This window comes from Melopsittacus undulatus, chromosome 3 (genome assembly GCF_012275295.1).
Source record: "Melopsittacus undulatus isolate bMelUnd1 chromosome 3, bMelUnd1.mat.Z, whole genome shotgun sequence".
NCBI lineage: Eukaryota > Metazoa > Chordata > Aves > Psittaciformes > Psittaculidae > Melopsittacus > Melopsittacus undulatus.
In genome coordinates, this window is record NC_047529.1 from 55,108,645 (window position 1) to 55,135,987 (window position 27,343).

Consider the following 27,343-nt stretch of genomic DNA (forward strand, 5'->3'; position numbering starts at 1 on the left):
TGAACTAAAGAGCTTTATTGACATCACAGTACATTCAATAGTAATTTTAAGAACATTACAGCTGAAAGAGAATGGCCTGGTTTATATTCTTAATAAGCACTACCGTTCTTGGGGAGGAAAAAAAAAAAGGTAATGCAAAGAAATCCTATTAGGTATTTAATTCTGAGCAGCATTTGGAAAAAATACACCTATTTACAGATAAAAAAAGGATTCTGGTTTCACCTACATAGCCACAATGTGCCTCTATAATGAGACAAGCCTTTATAACTCATGGAATTTTTAAACATCATAGCACTGGTGCCATAAATTCCTCAGCGTTTACGACGAAGAGGAGTCGTTGATCTGAAAAATAGAAGGAAAAGGGGGGAAAAGTTAATTGGAAAAAATAAAAGACCCCCAAACCCACACACACTTTAGGCTTTAGTTATTAACAGTTTTAAAAGTTTTCCAAAGTTACTTTTGCCTAAGACAAAAAAATTAACAAATACCATACTTTATTTAAAAAGTTCATATGCCGTACACATGAAGACGAATATCAAAAAATAAAAGTAAAAAGTCAGACAAAATACTTAAAAAGTATACTACCTTGATCGTGACTTAGACTTGTGTTTGCGGCTTGCCTTCTTACCAGACCTTTGAGATTTCTCCATGGAGCATGACCGAATATGCTTCGATTTCTTAGCCTTCTTTTCTTTGCTGCTTCCTGGCGATTCAGAACTACTCCTTGCACTAGATTCGGAGCCTGACCGTTTTTTGCTATCTTTGGTAGTAATTCTTTTGCATTCTTGCCTGGAATCCTGTCTTATTATTTTCACACATATGGACTCACCGCGAGTGAAAGTTCTTTCGCTGTCCCTTTTTCTCTTTAATCTACTGTCGTCATGACTGCCAGCCTTACTTTCTTTCTCCTCCTTTTTGGACCTGTCTTTCCTTTTTTCCTGATCTTTCTCCCTTTCTCTGTTCTTTTTTCTGTCCTTGTCTACAGCTCCACCCTGCTCCTTTTTCCTTTCTTGGTCTTTACCCTCACTTTTATGTTTGTGTCTATTTCCAGGAGGGCTTCTACGCTGGTCTTCAGCTTTACGCCTATCCCTGCTTCTGCTGCGGCTTGCACGGTTAGCTCGCCTATCTCTGGAACGGCTACTACGTCTATCCCAGCTTCTCTCTCTGGAAGGACTTCGATTTCTTCTTCTCTCCCCTCTTTCAGCACTGTGATTTCTACTAGATCTTGTCCTTTCCCTTATTTTCTCCCTGCTCCTACTTCTCTCTCTCCTGTTTCTGTGGGTGTAACTCCTGCTTCTGCTGCGCCTAACTTTATGTGAAGGTGTCCTACTGCGACTGTGCCTCTTCTTCCTTTTAGGAGAGGAAGAACGTGAAGAGCTGCGACTACTACCTGAGCTAGTGCTATAGGATGAACTAGATACAGTGCTGCTGCTGCTACTGCTTCTGCTATTGCTGCTACTGCTACCACTGCTAGAGCTTCCTGACCCACACCTTCCTGTCCTCTCTTTACCCTCTTTTTTAAGCTCTGTATCAGGAGCAATTGCATTTGGAGATCTTTTCTTTTCATGAACCATATCTGCATCAATTTCTTTTGCCTCCTGCGATGCTGAGTTACTATTTTGCTCTTTGTTGATAAATTCATTCATCTCTTTTGAAACTTTTTCACTTTGTAACTTTTCTTCTGGAAAAAAAAAGTATGTAAAAGAAAAAAGCAATTAACTTGGAGTGAAATAACAATGATTTCCATACCATTACTTTTGGCAAAACCAGATTTCCAAGCATCTTTCATAATACTTATAATAAATACACTGTCGCCCATCATGCCAACTACCCACCAGAAGCCTGGTTTTCTTTTTTTATAACTCTAGAAGAGTTGCAGTCCTGGTTTAGAGAAAGTGCACAACCCACTTTTAGAAGTCCTTGATGTTATTTCATGTTTCAATGGCTAAAGACAAAGTTCTCTAACAAATACCCTGGAGCACCAAAACTCTCAAACTCATCTACACAAACATAATTTTTCCTTCTGCAACTTTCTAATTCTTTCCGTCTCCTTCCTACAACACTTCTCTAGCAGTACCTACACCTCCTGCCTTCCTTCCAGCCCCACTTATCTGGGTTCAAGTAATCACTGGCTGGTCTGAAGAAGCTGCATTTTCCATAGGGTGCACAGGCGGGCTCTCAACCTCAGAACAGCAGCTGTACCTGCATGTTCTATAGGACCACAAAAAGCCTTAGAGGAGTACCTTGTGCTGTAGTGACATGTTTGTTTTTTGAAGGAAAACACTGCATTTAGAGCATAAGATAACTTAGATTAGTCCTAAATGCTAACAAGTACCAGCAATTCAAAATCTTCCTTGTTTTTATCAGTTTTATAGCCAATGAATTCTAAGGAAGGTAAGAACAGTATAAAAGAGACTTATAGATAATTCTTTGCTCAAGATTAAGCTCAAAAGTTAAGACCACAGTATTTATGCAAATAGATTGTGAAGCTCTTACGAAACAAAAAATTAGTCAGTTTGGATTATACGTAAGCTTGGTAGTCAGCAACACATGGTAAGAAGACAACAGAAGAATTACACATACATTTCTTGAAAGAAACATAACAAATATCAGGCCAAGATCTTCACAGAGAAAAGTAAAGAAATTCAGACCCTCAGAGCATTTTCCAGAGACATCCAACTTTAAAAAACAGTTTTACTTATTTCTATTCAACCTCGGATCACTGGCCAAGGTTTATCTCCTCTTCCCATTTTAAACTGAGCCCAAGAAAAAAATAACTGACATACATTTTTAGCCAAAAAAAACCCCAAGCACAGCCTTTTGACGTGGGCTGAATTAACTTATGGAATAAAACTGCATCTGTAAACCCAGTGATCTTAGTGGCAACTGAGACTCAAATCTAACCCACAGAAAGAATTCCACCTGCTCCTTGAGTTATTAGGTGATAAAGGCAGAAGCCAGACTATGTTAGAAGATGATGTGTTGTACTGTATAGTAGAAATATGCTGCCTTTCCTAAACAACACTACTGTGAGACCCTGAATTTAGTATTCTCTGGTATTCTGGATGTATAGAGTCAGCTTCTTTACTCCAGAGTTATATTTCTGTAAATAGCCCCATGGAGATGTCCCCAAACTGACATGCAGCTTCCTGCACTAGGAATACAGCAGGTCACAGGCTCACTCAGTCACTCTCCATAAAAAACTATCCTATTATGCATACATCTTAAAATACTTAGAGAGACAGGAAATATTAAGGAACCCAAAAGTTTAGCTAGTTCAGCCTTTTATTAAGTGATCCATATGTCTTATTTCTAGGCCTTTAAAACAAAAAGATGAAGTCATCCATCTTGAAAAAAGTATGCTATTGTAATACCACTTTATTTCTTCTGCAGCTTATGAAATTAGCTCATGACTTCTGCCCATTGTATTTGTGTGTTAATCTACGCTGAATGGACCACTGCTCAACATTATGTAAAAGAAAAGCATGTTTTTCAGATGATGCAAAATATGCTTTATATACTTAGAAGTATATACAACTTTAAGGAATCAAGTTTATACAAACTGCAGTCTGGTGTAGAAAGGTGAAATTTACAGTCCAGTCACAACTGAGATACTAGTATTTATATAGTACAATATCTATAGGATATAGATATGCACCATGCCTTAACTCTGAAGTAGAATATTTTATTGGAAACACTACATGGATTTTTTTTCTTCTTATAAATGAAAGCAGCAAACCCCATTTTGATCAAGTAGCTCAAACCATCTTTTTTGTGAAAATGTTTAAAAGAACATTATTTCTAAATTTTTTGGTTTAAAATCTATATTCTCTAAGTAGTAAATTCCATATACAATAGTATATGTAGCATATGTGTATGTAAGTAACAGTATATGTAAGCATTATATGTAAGAAGACATTATATGATTTACCTTCTAGCTGTTTTTCTAGTAGTAGTTGCTGTTCTCTCTCTTTTCTCCAAAATGCTTCCTGTTTTTGCCTGATTCTGTGTCGTAATTCCTCATCATCAGTATCAGATGATTCAGAGCCTCTGTCACTCCTCTCATCTTCACTGTCTCCTGATCCATAACCACCCAGTCCACCTGCGTGCATAAAGTCCAGTCTATCACGAGGAAAGATTAAGCTTTGTTCCTAATATTTCTGTGGGGCAAAGAGGAGAGTAACATTGCCCTTCCTTCACTTCCTCTTCTCTGATGAAGCCACTTTATTCTGGTAAGCGCCAATGGTGTTTGACTGGTGTGATCAAGGCCCCTATTATCTGCATTGATGCTCACTGTCTGGTTCTACTTCTTCTGGAATGTCTATTTTCAGCAGGCAACCACTGTGATCATGGTACTTTTTCCATTGCATGGAAGAGCAAAAAAGCTCTCTGTGGAGATCGTAACAGCGCCTGCCTCTGTATCAGCAACCGGACAGAAAATGTCTGGGACCTTTCCCAGAAGACACCTCTGAAATTACTTCAGCCGCTTCCGTAGTCCAAGGCTACAGAAATTCTGAATGCCATTTCAATTTTCCTATATTGATTTAGAAAACACTGCACTTTGACAGGTATGGAGATGGAACAGAAATGGACTTTCTTCTCCCCTAGAGATATTAATAATTACTGGACTGATAAGAAAGATAAAGTCAATTTAAACAACTGACATGGAGATATTTTACTTTCTTTCAGGCTGAGGTTCTTATGATCTTTATTGACTTAGTTTTAAAACATGTGAATAATTATGATAACATTCAACCTAATTAATCAGAATTCCAAGTTACAAACACATAACTGATCATTGACACTGATAGTCTTAGATGACAAAAAGCATACTGGGAAAGATCGTTTGCCATTGTTTCTCAAGCTGGGTTTTCAATCTCTTTTTCCTGTGTTGTTTTTGGTAATATATGATATGGGAGCCTCTGTGTTTATGTAGTTTTTTAGGTAAAATAATAATACTAAAGATAAAAAATATTTTTATTTCTAGACTTGAATATTAATCTATCATCTTTCCCTTCCTGCTTGGATGGATAAAAACAGGAAATAAATACAAACAGTATTCCTCTCTCTGAAGACTGCAGAATGCTTTTGAAGCAATCATACTTTGAAAACTAAATTTATCTGAAGCTTTTATGCATTTTCAAAATTAGGGCAAGATTCTCACACACTAACTCACACTGACTAGTCCTGTACTCCAAAAACCATCCCACTTTTATCATTAGGATCACCTGTGGAACAAACAAAAGTGCTGATAAAGTTATCAGAAAGTGACCCATACTCCTGGGCAATGAAAATCTAGTTTCAAAACGCAATTCTAGAAACGCAAGGCAAGAGTGAAACTCCCCCTTTAAGCCCTCTCAAAAATAAGGAACATACTTACCGAGTCCAGTGAGGGAAGCCAGTGCACTGGACTGTGCCAGCTGTTTTGCAGGAGCTTTGTATCACATCAACAACAGGAACAACATGTTAACACAAATAGCCACGATTTCATAGTCATGAGTCTATGGTATTGTTAAATCTACTACTATTGCTGTTCTTTGGAGGGAGAGAAGAAACATTAAAAATGCATCATCCATTTAAAACCACTTCTAGATTTTCTGACCACGAAGATTTAGAATTTAACTGCAAATTAACAGTGAACAGAAAAAAAGACACAAATATACTCCTAAATCACTTTCCGAGTTACAGCATCTGCACATCATTTTCAAGTTTCAGTAGTTACATGTTTAGATTACTCAGTTATGTTAAAGAAATCTGTTATGCAAGTACAATATGTGTTAATAGTGAAAGGAAATTAATTACTAATTGAGGACTCAACGCTTGTCTCTTTGCACTTCTGAACAGCTAAGAACTTGAGGTAAAGATGATAGCATTAAGAATCAGCTATAACTTAAGAGCCATTGACACACAGGTACCATTTTATCTAAAATGAATTGTATGAAAGAAATGGAGTAACTGAAGTAACTCACAATACACTGCACAGGATGACAGTACATGATTACTGGATTTGAACTCTACCAAGTTGGATGCATTATACTAAAATTGTTCTTGGGGAATAACTATGGAGGTTAAATGTTCTAGAGACATGCAAATATAGAATATTCACTGAAGAAACTAAAAAAAAACCCAAAGAGCTGGCATACCTTTAGTTGCTTTACGGTGAACATCTTTGGCCACATAATAAATTTCTTCATTTGTGACATCTAGTAGGATTTCTGTCAGCAGCATTTTCGTCAGCATCATCTGAAGTAAATGGTATTTACAATTAAGGGCCAAAACACCTTGAGTAAATACTATGTTCAAATTATATCCATAGAGCTTTCCTTCTTTTGATGGTTGTTAAAATACTCTCCTACGTGTGTTATTTTAATGATTTCTCAGAACATATGATTTAAAACCATAGGTCTCAAACTGTTTAAATTTGACCTGACTTCAAAAATTTTAGAAGTTTGTATTTTGATTGTGAACTGTATCCATGTGCATTGCACACCCTGCTGATTCCTAAAGTCAAAAATGATACAATGAATATGTAAATCAGAAATGTACTTGGACTGATACCATTTATCTTTCAAAACAGAATAAAGAGCACATTTAAGTCTGGTATGCTGTCTCACTGACCCCAAGCCTGCAAAAATCAGAGGTAACTTATGTAGGATTTTATTATATTTCCTACAAAAATTTAAAATGCTGGTAGCTAGCTCTCCAAGCTGCGCAGTCTGGCCACGTGCTTTGCAAAAATACAGGCCTTTCAATTAGCAATGTTTCAGTTGTACAAATTAGCATGCAACTTTGATTTCAAAATATGAAGTTTCTAAGATCCTGGTGACAGCAAAATTGTTGCTCATCTAGGACTTTCTTGCAAGAATAAATTTCTAAAACTCCCTTTCACAGGAACTGAGGTTTAAGCACAGATTTCAGACACCTTCACTTAATCATCAAAAGTTTTCACAAATTTGGCAAATTAAGCAAAACCACAGAATTAATAATGATCAGTGTGTAAAGATCACAGTCATTACATTATTTCACTGGTGTGCTAAATATAAATTATGTAACCTATATCTGTGTATATATGACAGCAATATAGAGACATGCAAATATAACTCTTCTTTACAGTATGTGCACTATACATCTATTGACAGCATCAGGCAGAGAAAAAGTGTTTTACTTTGCTATGCCTGGAAAATAGGAGCAAGCAGACAAACAGTGAGAACTACATTATTAATACCATTTGATATTCTTTTTCCTCTTCTGTCATTTCTGGTTCGCTTTGCTCCTCTTGAGGAGCTGGGGATGGACTCCTACTGGTTTTCCCAACACTTACAGCTTCTGTGTTTTCAGCATCTTCATCTTCCTCATCACTGTCCTACAAGAACAGCATCATATATTTCAGGGAAAACTTAGATGCCAAGCTCATTAGTGTCTATTGACGATAGTCAACTTGATTTACTTTGTACTGAAGTCTGTATTACAGTTATCATAAAACTCTACTTCTCCCCTCCTAATAAACATCTCTTCCCACAGGAGATAACAAAATACATAGTTGTCAGTTCACTGCCAGAGAGGTACTTAGAACCGCTAACAACTAAGATAACTGCTAAAGTGAACAGAACACAAGGTTTCCTAAATGGGCTCAGTTTAGCAAATACAGGTATCTGAATTTGTTCAGCTGCTTCAAAGACCACGCATGTTCCCAAAATACAGAAAAGAAAAAAGCCCAATTTCATCCTTGCTTCTCTGCTACACAGATCAAATAATATACTTTTACCTTTCAGACATTAGCAACTCCAAAACACCAAGTAATTATCTACAAAGCAGCAGCTTAACCTTAGTTTCAAGCAACAGAATCAAAGAGAACCAGGAATACACAGTCTCTCTTTTGAGATCAGGAAGTTGATATCTTTCAGGAAATACAAACCTGAGCAAAAGGCAAACACTTCTACTTACAAATTTACTTTTCTGAGGTAACCGTGGGCCATCCCCTTCTCCAGCCTCCTCACTTTCCTTTTTTTCTTTTTTAGACAACTGTGAACGTTGCTGCTCCATCCTCTCCTTTTCCAACTTTTTCTGTTTTTCTCGTTCCATCTTTTCCAGGCCCTCACGAATCCATGCAGGCAGAGTTCTACGCTTCACGGCATCTGCGTAAATAAGGTTTACAGTTCTGTAAGATGAACAAACTCTTCCCCCCAAAAGTAGAAAAAACCCAAACAAAACAAGCAAACCCAAAGAAATAAACCCTTCACCCCAATCCAAGAATGCCACATGTCTGATTGTGGGAAGAAGGAAAAAAAAAAAAAAAAAAAAGCATTTACAATAGTTTTGCCTTCCCCTTCTTTTGCACTTTATATGTAAATAAAAAAAAAAGTCTTAAAATTTTTATGTTTTTTTATTAAGGAGTGGTTAACATGTACCAATCTGTGGAGGCTCCTGCTTCACAGGCATCGTGATAGGTGAACGCTGTCGGTCTCTGAATGAGGGTCTTTCCCTTCGATTTTGAGGAGGTGCAGAAGGTGCTGGTGGACCTGGTGGCCCTGGTGGTCCTGGCTGCCAATAAGGTGGGTGAAAGCCACCTTGAGGCGGACCAAAAGCAGCCCCATGCTGAAAGAGTAATGCAGTTTATTTTTCTTCACATGGTAACACTAAATACAGCATGTGTGCAAGTCCATGCAAGTAGAAATCCATGATTTCTAGGCTACTAAGTGTTCTCAATCTCTTTCTGTGGTCCCCAAGAACCAAGTTTTCCTTAAATATTTAACGAGTCAACTTATATCTAAGCAGGGATCCTAACAAAGCTGAAAGGCCTTCAACCAGTCTCCTTTCACGTTGTGCTAAACATTAAGCCCGACAAGCACCACTTATCTCCAGCAGCTCCTTACCAGCTTAACATCAGAGCATGCAGTTAAATTAAGAGTATACAAAATTAAACAGACTAGCTATGGGAGCAGTCTTTCCTTGTAACTACAACATGAGGACAAAAATGGAAAGTTCAAGCTTTTATTACAAAAGAGTTTTGCACTGTGCGCTTTCCCAAAATCTTTCATGGCTGCTACTAATATGGCTGACTAAAATATTAACTGCATCAATATGCAAGTTTAGTAGAGACCCTCGGTACTGAGGAAGCTGTATACAATAGAAAAGTCACAAGTCTTGAAGCAAAGATGGGGGGATGGGAGTGCTTTAGTATTATCTGCCCTGAAATGCCTAATTAAACTGTTTAAGAGGAGAGTGTTTAGGAAGAGAGTTACAACATCAAATCTGCTTTTATTACATTGTACTGTGTATTTAAGTCACTAGTGCTAAAAACACTCTTCCACTACAATCTGAGCTCAAGCATCCTGCTGTTACTGCAAAACAAGTTTTCTGTAGAATTTAGAAAAAGTAATTTTAAGAGTTGATCCCATAATAGTAAACAAATGAAATTATAATAAACTAGTATATTTGAAAATTACTGGTTCACTTCCTAACAATACTGCTGAAAAGGAGAATTTAATAATAAAGTAGGCTAGAAGATAAACACTTATTTCTACTCATCTTCACTTGGGTTTATTTATGAACAGGAGGTATGTGTTTTAACAGGTACAGCTGGTCATTTATATAAAAATTTTGGAAGAAAAATACTAAAAACAGGGAGAAGATCAAAAAACTTTTGTATTTAAAGATTTGTGCAATGCCCCCTGCAATTATGAGTGCTAAAACCACCTACAGATTTATTATGCTATGCAATTTATATGCCAGAATGAAGAAAAAAAGTGTATGTGGATTTTTTAGAAATACCATTGTTTATTCAAAGAATCACAGTAAATAGGTATGGAGAAGCTCAATGGATCATCCAGTCTATCTCCCTGCAAATACAGGACTTTTCCCTATGGTACGTTATCTAGTGGTTTTAAGTACATATTTCTGAGATTATTTTTTCTCCTCTTTCTCCTCTGTTTTTTTTACTGTTTTTTTGGTTTTTTTTTTTTTACCACAAAACTACATAATCATAAAATCATAGAGTAGTTAGGGTAATGTTAATTTCTATTCTGGAACACGATGATTCGTTTTAATATTGCAGACAACAGCCATTTCTTATTACTAGTATAGGAAAAAAAACCTTTTCGCCTCAGAACAGAACTGAAAACTCTAAAGTCTCTTCTGCAAAGTATTTGGTAGAAATGTATCTTAGCAGACAACAGATTCTGCAGATGTTTGTAGAACTGAAGAATGAAAGTCGCCGCTAGATGATATTAGAGGAACACATCCATGGAAGAGACTCGGCACGCCTACAATATTAAAGCAACAAATATGTTTCACCTGATAGTCAAACTGGTTCACTGGCCCCATTGCAAAGTTATCGGGAGGTCCCCCAAAGTTGTGATTGTTCTGGTTAAACATATGCCTGTTGTCAGGAGCAAATTCCCCACTGTCCTGACTGTTGCTGTCTTCGGACGGAGGAACAATTTCCATTTGACCTGGGGTTGGAGTCATCCACTGTTGATCTGGAGGTGGGTGAGGGGGCTGGTGAGGCATTCCCCATTCTGTTTAGGATTTAGAATATAGTTCAAATACCAAGTTAGTACAGTTTATGAGTCACCAATCACTCCATGGTTTTGTACTTCTCAAAAAGTTCCTCAAAGCAACACAGATGATGAAGCTATGAAGAATCATTAATCTACAGACTGTTCTACACTGTCTCAACAATTTCTTCAACTGAAGGAAAAACAAATAGCTGTAGCTGAACTAACACCCAGGGGCTGGGGGAGAACTGGATGCACACAGACACACTGTACATTTGTTTTTATAAATTTCCAGTGATACTGAGTCCATAGCACTTATAAATTGTATAAACTGTAGAAGTGACCCTGCTTCTCTACTTCAACTTTCTAAGTAATGAGCTATTTTATTCCTTCACATAACAGGCTTAGAAGACCTATTAAGGAAAGCTAATGGCTTTCTGAGGAGCACAGCCAATGAAACCTGCTTTCCAAAGTCTTATGTCTTGATAATGGGGGAATCCCAGGATTCTCCAGTATCTAGCAGAGGTCCTAGCATAAACTACAGTCATAAGCCCTCAAACATAAGCTACAGCTGGCTAACAGAGCGAAAAGTGCTTAAGGAATGAATTAATAGATCATATGGCCATAACCTTTGTCTTCCTAGGAAATAAGTCTAAACACTCCTAAAATATTCTAAAAGGGCAGAATCCTTTATCCTTTAAATACAGCTTACAAGAATTATTGTTAATAAATGCGTTAACATTTGACGCTATTTAAATGCTCAATTAACGTCAAGTCAACTGATTTGAAAGCTTGCAAGTTGCGTACAAGAGGTGCTCTTCTCACTTGTGCTATTTTGCTTTTTTTATTAATAGCATATAAAGGACTTTTGGATCTAAAAAGAAACCTGAAAGAATATGGAGAAAGATTAAGCTTCCTAAAAACAAAGTAAATATGTGAAGAGAACTTTGGGTAGCAGTGCACACTACAATTCGGTTTGTCTGCTTTTACACACTGAGAATAACATTGGTTAAATTAAGGGAAGCTAGGTCATATCTTCATCAGCATGGTATTTTATCAGCATCCCAAGAAACTGGGAAAACAGCATATCCTTCGAATGATACACTGAATGCATTGGCATACAGTTTCCTGTTAACAACAGGTGTTACATTCTTCTCACTCCTAGATCTAGGCTGTTTTCCTGTTCTGCATTTTCTGTGTGAGCTTGGGCACCAAGCATTTATGATTATCAGCAAAAACATCTTCCTCACTTTTACCGTTCTGTGTTTACAAAAGATACCATTTAAGATATTACTCTCTTTCACCTTAGAGATGGCAAAGCATAGGATGAATATGCTTTATGTGAGCATACTCGCACCACAGGATCATATGAAAAACAAAGCTATCCAATAGTGACACAGTATTTCTGTGAAAACCTCTACTTACTTATACAGAAATACTGCTAGAATACACTGCGTACTGCCACATAGTAAAGTTCAAATTCTTATATATGGCTACAATAACTTAGAAGCCAGAGTAGGCAGGTGAAACTTATGCAAAACATGATGGCTACCTCGCTTTTGTAAAGCATACCTAAGAACTGCCAAGGACATTTTCAGCCTACTTCTATGAAGCACTGCAATAAAACAAATATGAATAGTCACAGTGAAAACTGGAGGTGTCACTCTTTCGGTCATTAACAGAACCAAGCATGAAGTGCAGTTTTCACCAAGATGACAGAAAACATGCATACAGGCTTACTAACCACCTTGCTCATGCATTTCCAATTGCATTAGAGAATGGTGAGGTAACAAACCTTTCAGAAAACAACTTCAGAAAAATTTCAGCAGAAAATACTCAATCTCTACTCCATGCTTACTGCCAGTGTTACTTTATGAAAGTTTTTAAAAGAAAATTAATTTTTGGCCAAAACTTAAGTTTTGAGGAAGTTATAAAGAACTGAAATAATTGATATTAACAGAAACATTCAATCAACTTGAACTTAGAGGAACTGAAAAATTATGCAGATGACAATCAGATACATAAGCAGAAAATGAAAAATATTAAGTATACGAAACAGAGAATCACAGAAACAACTAGGTCAGAAAGGGCCTTTAAGATCATCAAGTCCAACCATTACCCCATGACTGCCCATTCCAACACTAAACCATGTCACTAAGGGCCTCATCTACATGGTGTCTGAACACTTCCAGGGACAGTGATTCCATCACTTCCCTGGGAAGCCCATTCCAATGCATGATGAAATTTTGCTCATCTCATTTTTCAGCATTTTAAGACACCCAAAGCCAGGATCTACAAGCTATATCATGAACTCATTCTACATGTCAAAATTACACAAGAAGCAGGTATTACACTACAGGAAAGGGCAACATATGCTTTTTGATTCTGAGGCATCCTGTTGCACATTCAGTGCTGCTGTTCCTAGGGCAGTGGGATAAGCAAAACACAACATAAGGTGCAAGAATAAGAACCCAGGGAAATAGCGTGAATTGCAGTTATCTTTCTACAACATTCTGGGACAGAACAAACCTTTTGCATATGTGTATTATAAACACGATTTATTTTATACAGAGATTACCAAATTGTGTTATCAGATCTTTGTGTCTGCACTGTTACACATTTTGTGGAACACCTGACTGGGCAGTAGCAGCTGTGATACTCAGTTATGATGCTACTGGCAGTTTTGCATCTTGGAACCTGAGCGACAGGGCATATTCACACCCAAAAATGTCTAACATAATTAAAATTTCATTATATCTTAAAATAAAAATGAATGAATGGGAACAAAGACAAACCTGGCTGCCACATTCTGTTGAAGTTGGGATCCCCCTGAAAATTATTATGGTTGTTTGGACCAGACTCTATTCCTGAAATATCCTGTCCATTTGGCATCATTCCTTGTTGTTCCACTACATTCTGTTGCCCTGAGGCTTCTCGCTGAGCAATCCATGCTTGAGCTAATGCAGCCCAGTCAATCTGGCCTAAAACAAACAGAGGAAATATAAAAGGTTAGTATTCACATGTCTGAAGTTTAAATGTTTCTCAATTACATGTATCACTGCTCAAGAGAAATGGTCAACGTTTACCTTCAGCAAGTACCATGAGCACCATTAAAACATACTCACAGTGTAGAGTAAAATAAACTGAAAGCAAGTGTCAGTGTATATACTTGCTGAAGTAGCGTTTCTCTGCATATGTTCAAAATGCCGTAAGGCAGATTATTTTAGGTTCACATTAGCACTGTATGGGTGGTAGCAATGCATTTCTTATCTAAGTGATCTAGTTTTGAGATCAGAAAGATATATATATATAGCCTTAATTTCTAAACTCAAGTCTAAGAAAGATGCATAATTATAAAACTACATTTTGCAAGGTATAGTCTTTGTATAACCCCCTATTTCTGGAATGTGTATTTCTCTACCCCCTTTTTTCTTTACTACCACTCCTTCCAGTAAGTAAGTTGCACTCTCAGATAAGGACACTAGTCTGTATTCTGCTCATTATCAAGTCAGGAAATTTCTCTAGTGAAGTCAGAGAAACTGAAGTGACAGAAAGCAATGTAAAACCAGTGTGCCCAATCACCCAGAGTATCATATACACACCTTTGCTTTCTTTTATCTATTCCTATATTTCTCTTGATGCTTTGAATTGCTGTCACCTCACTCTCAATTTCAGGTTTATTACTGTGGTGGGTTTATTTTTTTGGTGGGGGAAAGAAATCCAAACAAGAGATCATGATCATCACTGCTGTAACCTAACATAAATACCATACTAATCTTCCAGTGAGAGTTTTTCTGTGTATAAACTTGCATTAGTATTTCTGCCACATAAGCACTGAATAAAAAGCAGATTTCCACAAATAAATGATTCATCTTGGCTATAGAACTGGCAGAAATACAGATTCTGTAACTCACAAGGACAGATTCTGTAAAAGTACATAAGGTCTAAATGTTAATCGGTATGACTGGTACAATGTTGATAATTTGTCCAGGATAACTCAGGTTGCTTGTCTGTACTTTGCATATTAAATATTAACTATGTCAAAACATTTGGAATTGATGCTTTCTATTTTTCTAGCTCTTCAGAAAAACATTATAAATGTATTATCTTGGGAGCAGCTACACAAAAAGCAACTATCAGTCATGCTCTGAACAAAGATTCAAAAATTCAATTGGCAACAGGAAAAATAAAAGAATCCACAAAGCTTTCCATACACTTACTTGGGTCTTGCTGGTGCTGAAATGACTGCATCCACTGCTGTTGGTTCAAAGGCCATTGCTGCCAAGGTTGTCCACCTTGATCCCACATCTTTTAAGTCTTTATATAGTCTATATTTCAACTAAAAATAATAGTTGTATGTTTAAATAGATGCCCATGAAATATCACATAACTGAAACTTACATAACTGCAGATATAGTTAAGCCTTGCAAAGCAAGCTGAAGCAATGCTGGCTTAATTATTTTAAGCTGGAGGAAATGGTTCATCCTTTAGAGTAATATCTGCAAATATTACCATCAGATTTCGGAAGCCCAGTATGCTTTCTCTGTATTTTCACAAAGAAATTAACTATAAAATGATGTTCAAGGAGAGATCTGACAAGTTTATAAGACAAGAACTCATCTGACAGTAAATGCAATTTAAAGTCAAAATGTAAAAGACATTAAGTGATATCCTTGCCTGTTTCTTAGGGAAAAGATGTGTATTTTTCTATACAAGTGTCATGCAAGTCTGTTAAGCAAGACAAAGGAAATCACTGAACGGTAAAACACATCATTAATGATTGCACAGGTACAACATGGCATCCACATATGTGCTGTACAGGCTCATTGTAATTTCTAAATAATACATGCTTTCTAAGAAGGAAAAAACCCACAAGCCTCTGCTTAGCTGCACATTTACCACACAGTCTCTTAAAATCATGAGAAACATTTGTTGGTGCTGTGTTCTGTGTCCTGAGCAGGCAGCAGCAGCTCTAGGACCTGATGGCTCCATAACCTGCTTTAAGTGAAGCTCCAGGACCAGCTTTGCAAGAATCTGACAAGGCAGAGCAGCCTACCAGGTTGGTATGCCTTTAATGGAATGCCAGCTCTTTCCGGTTATTTGCTCCTCCCAGGTACACCTAGCCTGCGATTACACATGGAGGACCAGTGGCCACCTGCACTGCTCCAAACAGCTTTTCTGAAGACAAACCCTGGGCGCAGTTTTTAGAACATTCTAAAAGCTGTTCCCAAACACCAGTGGGGTAAGACTCCTTCTGTCCTACCCACTTCTCAACAGCCTTCACTCTCAAAGAACATATCCTCATACCATCCACCAGACAATCCTCAATTTCATGCAATAAAACCATCACCCATGTAGGCTATTTCAAATACTCCAAACTGAAAAGAAACAGAAACATTCATTCATAGGAGGAGCACACAAGACCTCATCGTGGCTCACAGCCAAGTTCAGTACAGGATAGATGAGTACAGCCCGTCAACTTCAGAAGAAAGTAGCTCAGAGCAGCCAGTGCCACTCAGGTGGCCAGCCGGGAACATAACCACAACCGCCCTTACAGAGCAGGACACAAGCAGCCCCACAGACAGAGCTGGCTTTCAGCACACAGAAAATCAGTCAGAGTGGATCCTACTTGCAAAGGGATCTCATGTTTAGTGCTTACACATTCATACAAGTAACCGCATGACTGCATAGGAAGAGGGCATCACACTGCAAAAACGCACAACAAAAAAAGCTGTACAGAACATTGCAGGGTGTTGCATCGTGCAGAGGTCTCTTGCATACTTCGGTCATATTTTCTTTTTAATCTGAAAAACCGGAGAACATCTTTGTTCTGAAACTTATATCCAAGCCAGTACAAAAATTATACATGTATGGCTCAGAAAACTTCAGCTGCAAATGCCTTTTTTGGGGGGGGGTGGACAGAACTGGAGTGGGGGAGCTTTAAACAACACTAGATCAACTTGACAACAGCAGGAGCACAGGGCAAAACCTAATTTACCATTTTCACTATCTTTTCCTACCAAATCAAGTATGGTGTTTGTATTTTTGTGGTAGGGGTTTTTTTTGTTTTGGTTTTGGGTTTTTCTTCTTTTGTCCTTTTTTCTTTTTTACATTTTTATCTGTACCTAGGAAATTAACTTTCTTACACCAATAGAATACAAGGCTGGATAATAATGCACTTAATGCAACATTTAAGCAGGCCCTTGCATACATAGCTCTCCAAGTACTCCTATGTGTGTATTTCATACAGTAAGTATGAAGTAGTAAGCTCATATACTATTTCCACCCTAAAGAAGAAAAAGATAAATAAGTTTCTTCCTTCCCTCAGTTCATCTTTCCATCCAGAATCCAAATTCTTTCAATTGTCAAAATAAACTTGTTAACATCTTAAAACAAAGTTGTAACAACTGTGGTTCAAGCTAACCACCAGCCTCAAAGCCCTGCACAGCCTCTCCCATTGCTCCCTGCTGTTAAATCACACTAACATTAATAAAATTTCAGTAATTCTGGTAGCATTTTTTACCTAAATACATAATACCTGGGTTTGTGAGATTTACTAAAATAAACTCAGAAAAAGATTTAGGAGATTAAATTGTTTCAGCAGGAATGTAAGAGGCAGGTTTGCATATAATTCAATAAAAAAAAAATAAAAATGAAACAGTTAAGCCCCAACTTCTCTCACATAGGTGTAACAATATTGAGGGCACCTCTACAAATTCAGCTGAAGTGGAAACTCCTACATACAACTTTTACTTGACAGTATCAGATGAGATTTAATTTTACGGGACTGTCTATATATCTCTGTCCTAAAAATCTTATATATTTTGGATTTTTTTACATGCTCCAGCTAACACAATTAGATTATTAATAAACGTTTGTACCTGATAAAATGCTTATCAATCATCTGTTTCTCATGGATTCTCCACTGAAAAGGGCATTCAGTATTCGAGCCTTTTCTTGTTTATTTGCAGGCCTTAATCCTCACTGTGGACAAGCTGAAGCACCAGTTTGGAGAGTAAGATGGCCTAAGGTAACAAATCCCTCCAGATCTCCTGTGCATATCCTGTCCCTGAAACAGCAACTATCTTACCATTTTATAAAGTGTCCAAAGAAATTAATTCAACTTTTTGGTGAGGGGGAGATAAATTATTCTGCAGCTATATCAACTGGCATCTGAAAAGGTGACCACAAGACACAGAAGACAGGCAGTGACTTCAGGTAGCAACTCTAGGCAGCAGCAACATTCATTCCCCTCCTGGCTTCCCTCTCAGCAAGTTCCCATGCCCTAGGATGTGGAGGCCAAATCCACACTCCAAAAGGAAGTGGTGCCAAAGGACTCCACCATCTCCCCATCAGAGAGCAGCACTGACCCAGGACACCTAGCATTCGTCCAGGCTGCTCCCAAACATGTTTCAGGTATCAGCACAGACCTGAGACTCGGAAGGCAGTTAAGTCGTGTTCATTCTGGGTTGGAAGGTCAGACACTCACCCAGTGCCAGCTGGCTTCAGGGCCAGAATGAAAAGCCCTGTCGGGTTTTAGCTGTTAGCGTACATAGTTGCTTCTTCATCAGTCTGCAACATAATATGGCCTAGAGTCTTCAAGAGATTATCTCACCTTAATATTGCTATTCTGGGGAGAGAAATCAAGTGGGGGAGTTGATTTCTATTTTGATGCACAACACTATGACAAGACAGCAACAGCTGTGTAAAATCTTGAAGACTTAATTTGGTTAATTCAATTTATGCCATCCAGAACAGACTGATTTAAGATCACTGCTACCTGAAACTGCTAAATTTTGTTTGTGAACTGTATTTGAAAGCTTTTAATTCTGTATTGCATTTGTATTTTCACTGTTTTCCTGAAGAAACGTTGATTTTCTTAGGTTGGCAACTATAAAAAATGCTGGCTTTCAAGTACACAGATGTTATTACCAAATTCAGCATAAAAGCTTTCTTTACTCATGAGGAATATGTCCTACACAAATATTTAAGCAATTGCATCACTTTCTTTATGAAACTGTCAGGCAAAAGCCCTTTTTCAAATTATCATGTGAAAACTGGCCAAAATTATTATTAATTCTTATCTTTAACTTGATCTTCAGTATGCTATTCTTTAAAAAGAAATGGGAACTAGATATGAAGGAATATAATGAGCATCTTAAAATGTTTATAAAACTAACCTTAAGGTATCATGGCTAAAAGACCACATGTATTCAAATTCTTTAATACTGAAAACTAAATGATGTATTTTAATACACTCCATTCAGAGACAGTGAACAGAAGAGATTTGCTGTATGGCCTCTCCATCTATATGGTGACCTGAAAGAGAGGGACACCATTGCTACTTCCTCCATTTTTTGTTCCCCATTTGGTTTTCTGCACCTTTTCAAAGTTTTCACTCACTGGTATAAGGTAAACATGCAAACGGTACTTGATGTACAATCTTCTCACTACAGAGAGGCTAAAGGCATTCAAAGATGATTTACTGTCTTTACAAAGCATTCTGCTGAGTTTTTTTTAATGGTTTCATCTCCTATTAAGTTTCAGAGGCAAACAAACTGGCTTTAGTTACTCCTTTTTACACAAAAGTAATGTAACTTTGTATACTGTTTGGGAAACTTTACTGTGTATGTAAAACTCTTAAAGAGAATCTCAATATTGTCCCAGGAGACTTCTCTGACAGTTTCCTTTGCTAATGATGCTAATTTAAAGATGTCGAAAATAAAAACAGCCTGAGGCAAGTCTTCTGATAATGAACAAACCAAATCAACACTTTTGAACCTCAGTGTTATACACTGAAAGGGAAAGGACACAAACTGTTTCTAAAAGAACTCACAAAACAGCAAAGAAAATGTAGCCTGCTCCCAGCAACTTTACATTTACTGCAAGGGATTTATAGCCAACATGGGGAAAGCAGAGACAACACCAAACCCAAAACCAACAAACAATGCCTCTCCACCAGCCAAGTAGGTAACCTAGAGCTTGAAACAGTTGAAACCTCTTGCACTAAGGCATGTGGACAAGAGGCAAACGTTTTCCTGAGACACATAAAGTTGTAATAATGGAGAAAAGAGAACTAAATTCTTCTCCCACCTAATTAAAATCTGCACTGCCAAATAGGGTGACAGCAATAGGGTGCTGCCACATGAGTTATAAATGAGTTTTAACTTTTTACAAAAAAAAATCAGCATCATCTGAAAGAGGCTTCACCTATCACAGTGGAAAGCTCTTAGGCCCACGAGTAACACAAGGCCAAATACACATCAGAACATCTAAACTGCAGTGAAACAAGGTTTAGTTTCCACTGAAGGGGGGGAAGAGGCAGATGAATACTGGCTATAATCTACTAAATTCAAACCTTAACAAGATGCTAATAGAGAGGTACAAGAACTGAGAAATCATTAAGACACACTGGTTCCAACATCACCAGTGCTTACAACAGGTTTTGAAAAGCAAACAGGTTCCAAGAATGGATCGATTTTACAGGTACCTATTTGCAAAGGAAAACACAGATACTACCCCTCTAATGATGCTGGTGTAAGGTTTTTATATTTAGAATCATAGAATAGTTAGGGTTGGAAAGGACCTTAAGATCACCTAGTTCCAACCCCCCTGCCATGGGCAGGGACACCTCACACTAAAGCATGCCACCCAAGGCTTCATCCAACCAGGCCTTGAACACTGTCAGAGACACAGCATTCACAACCTCCCTAGGCAGCCCATTCCAGTGCCTCACCTCTTCTACCCTCCATTTAGACACAGCCTTTCTGCTTTCTCTAGCAAACACAAACAAAAGAACACTTACTGGTGCTTAAAGAGACATTCTCTAATATCAGATCACAGAACAAGAACCTGAACCTATTAAAAATCTGTTTACCAATGAAGAAACAGAAGCCAATTCAGGGTTCTTTTTGTTTTATACAGAGGCACAATCACAGGGGAAAAACACCCCATCGATTCGCATTTAATTTCACTTACATGTACTTAACTGATCATGAAAAGTTAATGTGAGACCTCAAGATTTTGCTAGAGTATTCAAGAGCAGCCATGTTCTGAAATATGTTCTGTTTGTACATTTACAAGAAAAAGATTCCTCTTCGAAGGGGGGACCTACTGGAACTTTATTCAAAGGCAGGATTTGCTGAAGTTTTATTACAGCAAATTACTGGCACTAAATGTACCACCTTTGAGAGGACTGCTGGTGAAAGCTCCCCTGTTGAGAATAAAAGCTGACAACAGCAGCATAGATAGGACTTACCTTGATCCCCAGCAGACAGCAACCTCTGAGAGCCAACAACACCCACAAAAATTTAAAGTTGGTGTCAAAATCTCTACTATACTCCACTATTTTACCCAACAAAAAGCTAGGTTAAGACAGAAAAAGAACAGGTATTTTAAAAGACAACTTTCCACTTTTCTCCTCAATTGCAATGAGCATCTCAGCTATAGATTATACCCTGTGTTAACCTGTTCTTTTAGGAAAATGCCATCTCCTTCAACATGCTTATCTGTCTGCAAAACAAGTTATTTTCTGATATGATTGTATGATGTGTCCAGACACACCACACATACTGAAAAGTATTAGAAGCTACTTACCAGTAACCAGAGTTTGGAGTGATAAATTCACATGCTCACCTTTAACTCTGGGAGACTTTTCTCAGTACTCCCCATAAAACACAGTTACCTTGAAATAATCAGACATTCATACAGATGGTGATGCCACCCTGTCAGATAGAGCATGGTTTCCTGACAATTTCCCAATGGCAGAGTACTTGGTGAAGGAGCCCTTCAGCTATTTGCCCACTGATGTAAAAAATGGGCCTGCTTTTTAGACAAGGCCACCAACAGAACTTGAGCTCTACCAGGCTCACTCAGATACCTCAGACAACTCTACATTGGCAGCTTTGTAGTGTAAGCTCATCAAATCTGCTAGCCAGTTCAACAGCACTTGTGCAGAAGTAACTATGCTCAGACCTCTCAACAATACATAGGAACAATCTTAGGGAAAAAGGCTCAGTCCTGTGAAGTTCAAGAGACAAAGCCCACTTATCATCCTGGAGATGCTATCTTATACACCTATGACATTGGCTGCAGAACTGAAAAATATCAGGAAGTTTCACCTGGAAAGGCAAGCAAGACTTGCCCCCTCCATAAAATTTAAGAGAGCTAATGGATAATCTCAATTGCTCCAATTGATGCAGCTAGTCCAAGACAGGAAGCACAGATACCTAACACAGGTAGCTCAGCTCCAGGAAAACAGCTAACCATACCTAGCTGGCCAGGTGAGTACATCAAGCACGCTTTTTTGGCTCTAACAACCTCCTGTTGTAACATTATGCTTCTCAGTATGAATGTTACACAGCAGAACACCTTGCACACTGATACTTTCTGCAGAAGAAGAGATTTGGAGATTCTGAATGGGTTGTCCCAAGAAATTCATGGATGTGAAATATCTTGGCAATGAAATACAAGTAATCTCTGGAAAATTAAATTAAACAGGATATTTGTTAGAAGGAAGATTACCTCAACTCCACAAAAGAAGGAGAGAGCCTAGGACTCAAGCTATCCCTAGGAGGAACACAGGAGGCACCTTCTGCTGTGTCATAAACTGAAGGATCAAAGTCAGGAACTCTTACATTAGACATCAACATCATTAGACTAGATCTCCAGGACACACAATCTGGCAGTCTGGTTTATTCAAGTCTGTAGACAGGTACACTAATGACATGATTCCAGAGTCTACAGAACCAAAGCCAATAATCAAGTGCTTTCTGATGCTGAAGAGAGGCTATTGCATCACCTTCCTGATAATGTTACTCATCTTCCCTCAATGGCTGGTCCACAAGTGAGGTGAGATGGCCTGACAAGTTTTACTTGCAATCTGAGTCCTAACACATAGCTGCAGAAGTCCCTGCGGTGACTAAAGATCTCGTCTTGAAGGCCTTCCAAACAGGCACTGAATTTATTAAAGTATCCACCATGTAAATAAAGAAAGAAGCTGAAACCACAGGCAATCATGCATGCTTTGAGAACACCAACATAGCTAGCCTTTGGACTCCAGGGTTTAAATGCAACACAGACTTTTTGATATTGGATTCAAAGGGTAAAAAACCCCAACAAAACAAACCTACAGATACTGCTTTCTCCTCTAAGACATCCTGCCATTGCAGCCATGACTTTTGGCTATCTTTAGATCTACAGAGTAGCTGAAGGAAAGGATCCCAAGAGGTAGGAGTCCTGCTTTGTAATAAAATGCAAATACTGGTTTTGAAATGAATTAATATTAAATAATCAGTGTCATTAGCTTTCGGCACTAAGTTCAAGACAACACAAGCAGCAGTCTCTGATGCTCTTCATGGAACTCTTGGGCTGCAGGGAGTCATCCCTCTCGCATCCAGAGAAGGATCTCAAAAGCACCACATACTGTGTGGACAGAGTTTCTCTGTCCTATATAGGCTTAGGCCTGGAGATGGACCTAAAGGAAAAAGAAGATGTCTCAGAAGCAGAGGTCCTTAAAATCAAAAGCCTGATCTCTTGACCTTTTGTATAAGCACCTTGCTCTAATGTAAGGCATCTTCCTTTCATTCAAGGTAGTCAAAATCGACTTTGCGAAGTTTTAGCACAGTGACTGAAGGTTTACAGTGAATTTCCACGATGAATTTTATGGAACCACTCATTTGCACACAGGATAAATCTAACCATACATTCACAACACCTAGAGCAAAGGAGGTAGCAGAAAGACAGGAATCAGACCAATGACATGAAGAGTTCAAGTTTGAGCTGCTTCTCCCCCACCTCCTCCCTGCTCCCTCCCACTATGCTATTGCTTCATCAGGGTCATGACAGCAGAGGCATCACTGATGAGGCTGGAAGAACTAGCGGATAAATACAGATACAACCCCAACAGTTCACATATTTATCCCAACGAATGACACAAAGCAGCTCATCCATGTGAACTGAAGTCCAAACTCAGTAAAGGACACAATGTATAGATTCAAAGAATATCTATCTCAGTGTACTCCAAACTGGAAGGAAACATAAACTAAGCACATCTTCCACTATTGTGCCATTGGAACAAAGAATAATTTACTGTAATAATATGTACATAGCAGGTGACTGAAAAGAGAGGTACAAAGGAAAACTCGCCTCACACAGCCAGAGGAGCCCTTCTACCAAGATGAAAAATTTAATGCAAAAGGGTACCACAAGAATCATCAGCTGGTGGTCCTATTGTGGAGGACGCACATAAGTCAGAATGCCTCTGCAGCTGAAAAGATCTGGGAGTATGGGAGGGTGCTGCACTCTATGCACCTGTGTAGGAACCAACTCTAAGCATTACTGTACAAGGGCTGCAGACACACATTCATTGAGAGGCAGAACAAATGAGTACTATCTTTCAGACAAAAGCACATCGGCTTCCATTTCATTTGGGAAAATGAACATTTAGTACTGTATTATACTCAGCTGCTGATTAGAAAATAAAACTTTTCTGGGGTGAGATAAGTTTGTAATAAATTAGGAAAAAGAAAATTAAAATAACTATGTTGACTGCTACTCTGTTTCACCTATCACACTTTAAGTTGAACAAAAACTTCTAAACATCCCTTAGGGCATTATCCTAAGCTGTTGCAGGTATTAATACCTGGATACTATGCATCTTTTCTCAAGAGCTAGTAGCTACACTGATGTGTCTGCTCTGTCCAGACAAAAAACATGCAAAATTCTTCCAGCCTATTTACACTTGTGCATTACTAGAATGCTGGAAGTCAACTTCACTTACTCCACTACATAAGTGTAACTTCAGTTACACCCATTCTGCCACATCAGAACTATCCTTTCTCAGACTGAAGAACAGAGGCCTTCCAAATGTGTAACCAACATTCAAAATACAGAACCAGCAAGTCTGACTAATATTTACAGTGCTACCAAGATGAAGTAGGCTGGTCACAGGCCAAATTAAAAAAAAAAAAAAAAGGAAAAACAAAGTACTATGAAAACTTATTCAGTGAGTCATTCAAGCAGTGCAGCTTCCACAGTCTGCTATTTTAAACTTAAATCTACATATCCACTCAGCTGAAGCCAACCCTTTCAAAAGAACAAAATGAATTTGGGGGGAAATCTGATCTGCTTATTTTTTTGCACATATCATTTCAATAGAAGACCTGATGCTAGACTTGCAATTAGCATTATGTTTTTTTCTGAAATGAACTGTCCATCTGCAACTTCCTCCTTGATGAATATGCACTGCACAAAGAGTACTACCAATAACTAAACAAACAACCAACTATTCCTTGCTGGTCAGGAGCAGATATTACCCTCGATGATATACATTATCACTTAAGGAAAACAGCTCAGCTAGTGATGAAAGAAGGTTCAATAAAACCTACTCATAGTGTCACTTGTTGCCAAAGGCAAACTTACAATCATCGGGTACCTCAGTCATGAAAAGAAGGGAGACAAGACACCCCTGTCTCCATAGTATCTTTGCATAATCCTGCACCTAACTGAAAATCAAACATTGTTAAGACTCCTCTCTACCACTATAGGTTACATATGGCGAGTTGTGCACTAAAACATTGTGGAACTATGCTAAGTTCATGAACTTAAGCCCTGCAATACCTCCGAGCCCAAAAGTGGAAAAACCACTCTTTCAGAGCAGGAGTTTGCATGTCACTCTGACAACGACAATAAGAAAGTATTGTAATAACAATAGCAGAGATGATACCAGGTTTGCTGCTGCCCCAGACAAATCAGAAATCAGTAGCTTGTCTTCTGATTTGTCACTGAATTGCCAGTAATGCCAGTGCCTTGTCCCTGGACAATGCTGAGGCTCTCAGTTTCCCAGTTTTACAATCAGGGGAGGCACAGCTTCTGTCACCTTCAGGAGCAGCACTATCTCTTAGCGTAGCCTCACCTTTGAATTTGAAAGGGGTTTCTTACTTCTATATGTGATATAGCTATTCAGCTGGACTGAACTGTTATTTGTAACTCTGCCTTTGTAAAATCATGCTTAAATATTGACTGCTGGTAGACATGACTTCTGCTTTGAAGACTACCATTCCTCATCTTTAAAAGGTGGCTGACACTCTGTCTTAGCAAAAACCCTTTAGGGCATACCTCCTTCCCTGTATCCCATACCTTTCAATATTTTTTGCATACAAATACAAGTATGGCTGTAAAAGAAGAAATAAACAATAACCAAGGTGGATGAATAGTCTGTATACTAACTTGTTTCAGAGACTTGGTAAATTACAGCTGGAGTAGCATATCATAACATCATTCAGTGGTCTGTGTTAGAAGGGACCTTCAAAGCTCATCCAGCTCCAACCCCCTCCCATGGGCAGGGACACCTTCCACTAAGCCAAGTTACTCAAAGCCCTGTCCAGTCTGGCCTTGAGCACTGCCAGAGATGAGGCAGCCACAGCTTCTCTAGGAAGCCTGTGCAGTGCCTCATCACCCTTAACATAAAAAATGCCTTCCTTGTATCCACTCTAAAGCTTTCCTTTCAGTTTAAAACCAATGCCCCTTGTCCTGCTACTGCAGACCTTAGTAACAAATCTTTCCCCATCCTTGTTAAAAGTGCCCATTACATAGTGAAAGGCCACAATAAGGTCTCTCCTGAGCCTTCTCTTCTCCAGGCTGAACAACACCCCTCTCTGCGCCTGTCTTCACAGCAGAGCTGTTCCAGCCCTCTTACCATTTTTGTGGCTTCATCCTTAACTGTAAAGCCTAGCACATCCCATCCAAGGTTAGTTCAGTGTTTAACTTCGTGGGATTGTCCGAGAATCAGTGCATAAGTGATCAATGCAAAAGGGCTTGCAAACCCGTCGTCTGTTTAGGATTAATGTAGAAACATCCTGCGTTTACCAAGCTACTGAGCCAGGTTCAGGTATCCTTAGAATGTTGCCGCGTGTGATTAAACTGTTAATGTTAGTTCTCTGGAGCCCTCCAGCGGAATGAGATCACGAGAATCACCACGAAACCCATGAAACAGCACAAATATTCCACGGAGACATTTTATCTGCAGGAGCCCGGCTGCTGACACGGCCAGCTACCCCTTCCTGGTGCTCCCTAGCTAGGCTACTGGCTGCATCCGTAGACGTTCTCCCCTACACATCCGGGGGCGTTGCTGCACCGGCACCGAGCAGCACCGGTCCCTCGGCTCGCTCGGGGCCGGCTGCGCGCTCCCCCCGCGAGCCCGCTTACGTGTGCTCCTCACGAGCCGCTCCCGGTCACAGCGCTGGGCCCGCAGCACCCGCGGCGCCTTCACTCCCGGCACGAGGGGCCCCAAGGCATGCGTACAGGCAGGTAACGGACAGGGCCTCTGCGGACACCGGAGACCCCGCCGGGGAAGCGGCGCATGCGCGCTAGGCGCGACCGGGTCCCGAGGGCTCCCTGGCGCCGGGCGCCCTTCGTCCCCCTACCACGCATGCGCTGCGGGCCACCGGCCGGCGGGGGTGGTCGAGGAGTTCGAGTCTGCCCTTCTCGCCCAGGCCACCGGCTTCCGTTCGCAGCTGCACGCCCTCCAACGATTGCCGGCCCGGCCGGGCTCGGCTGGGGGAGGAGGAGAAAGAGGAACGCAAAGGAAGCTCGGATCAGCTCGACATCTGCCGGCCCCCCGGGAGCGCTGGCGAGCGCAGCCTGCTCCGTTACTTACACTCTCCCCCGCCTCCCACCGCAGGCGCTGCCGCTGCTACCGCTCCACCGTCACCTCCTCTCTTTCGCTCCTCGTCTTCACGAACAAGACAATATGGCGCCTAGTGGCGCTCACCCGGAAGTAAAACTCGTCACGGCGTTGACCCTTGCCTGGAACACACGAGTGCCTCTCGCCACCATCTTTGCTAAGG

At 39.4% G+C, this 27,343-nt stretch overlaps 1 protein-coding gene across 2 annotated transcripts; it reads right to left on the reverse strand.

The window, feature by feature from the left end:
• On the reverse strand, positions 1-27,311 carry PNISR (PNN interacting serine and arginine rich protein). Of its 2 annotated transcripts, none has more exons than XM_005145093.4 (12): positions 27,154-27,311; positions 14,717-14,835; positions 13,292-13,477; positions 10,294-10,517; positions 8,409-8,595; positions 7,945-8,135; positions 7,226-7,363; positions 6,144-6,243; positions 5,381-5,434; positions 3,932-4,102; positions 586-1,681; positions 1-342 (listed from the first exon to the last, which is right to left on the reverse strand). In XM_005145093.4, the coding sequence occupies exons 2-12, from the start codon at positions 14,802-14,804 to the stop codon at positions 312-314; spliced, it is 2,466 nt and encodes an 821-aa protein (XP_005145150.2). In that variant the 5' UTR covers positions 14,805-14,835; positions 27,154-27,311; the 3' UTR covers positions 1-311. The 2 variants fall into 2 exon arrangements, with proteins under 2 accessions (XP_005145150.2, XP_033917051.1); XM_034061160.1 differs by lacking the exon at positions 27,154-27,311 and adding an exon at positions 26,703-26,848.
• Between the last annotated feature and the right edge of the window lie 32 nt (positions 27,312-27,343).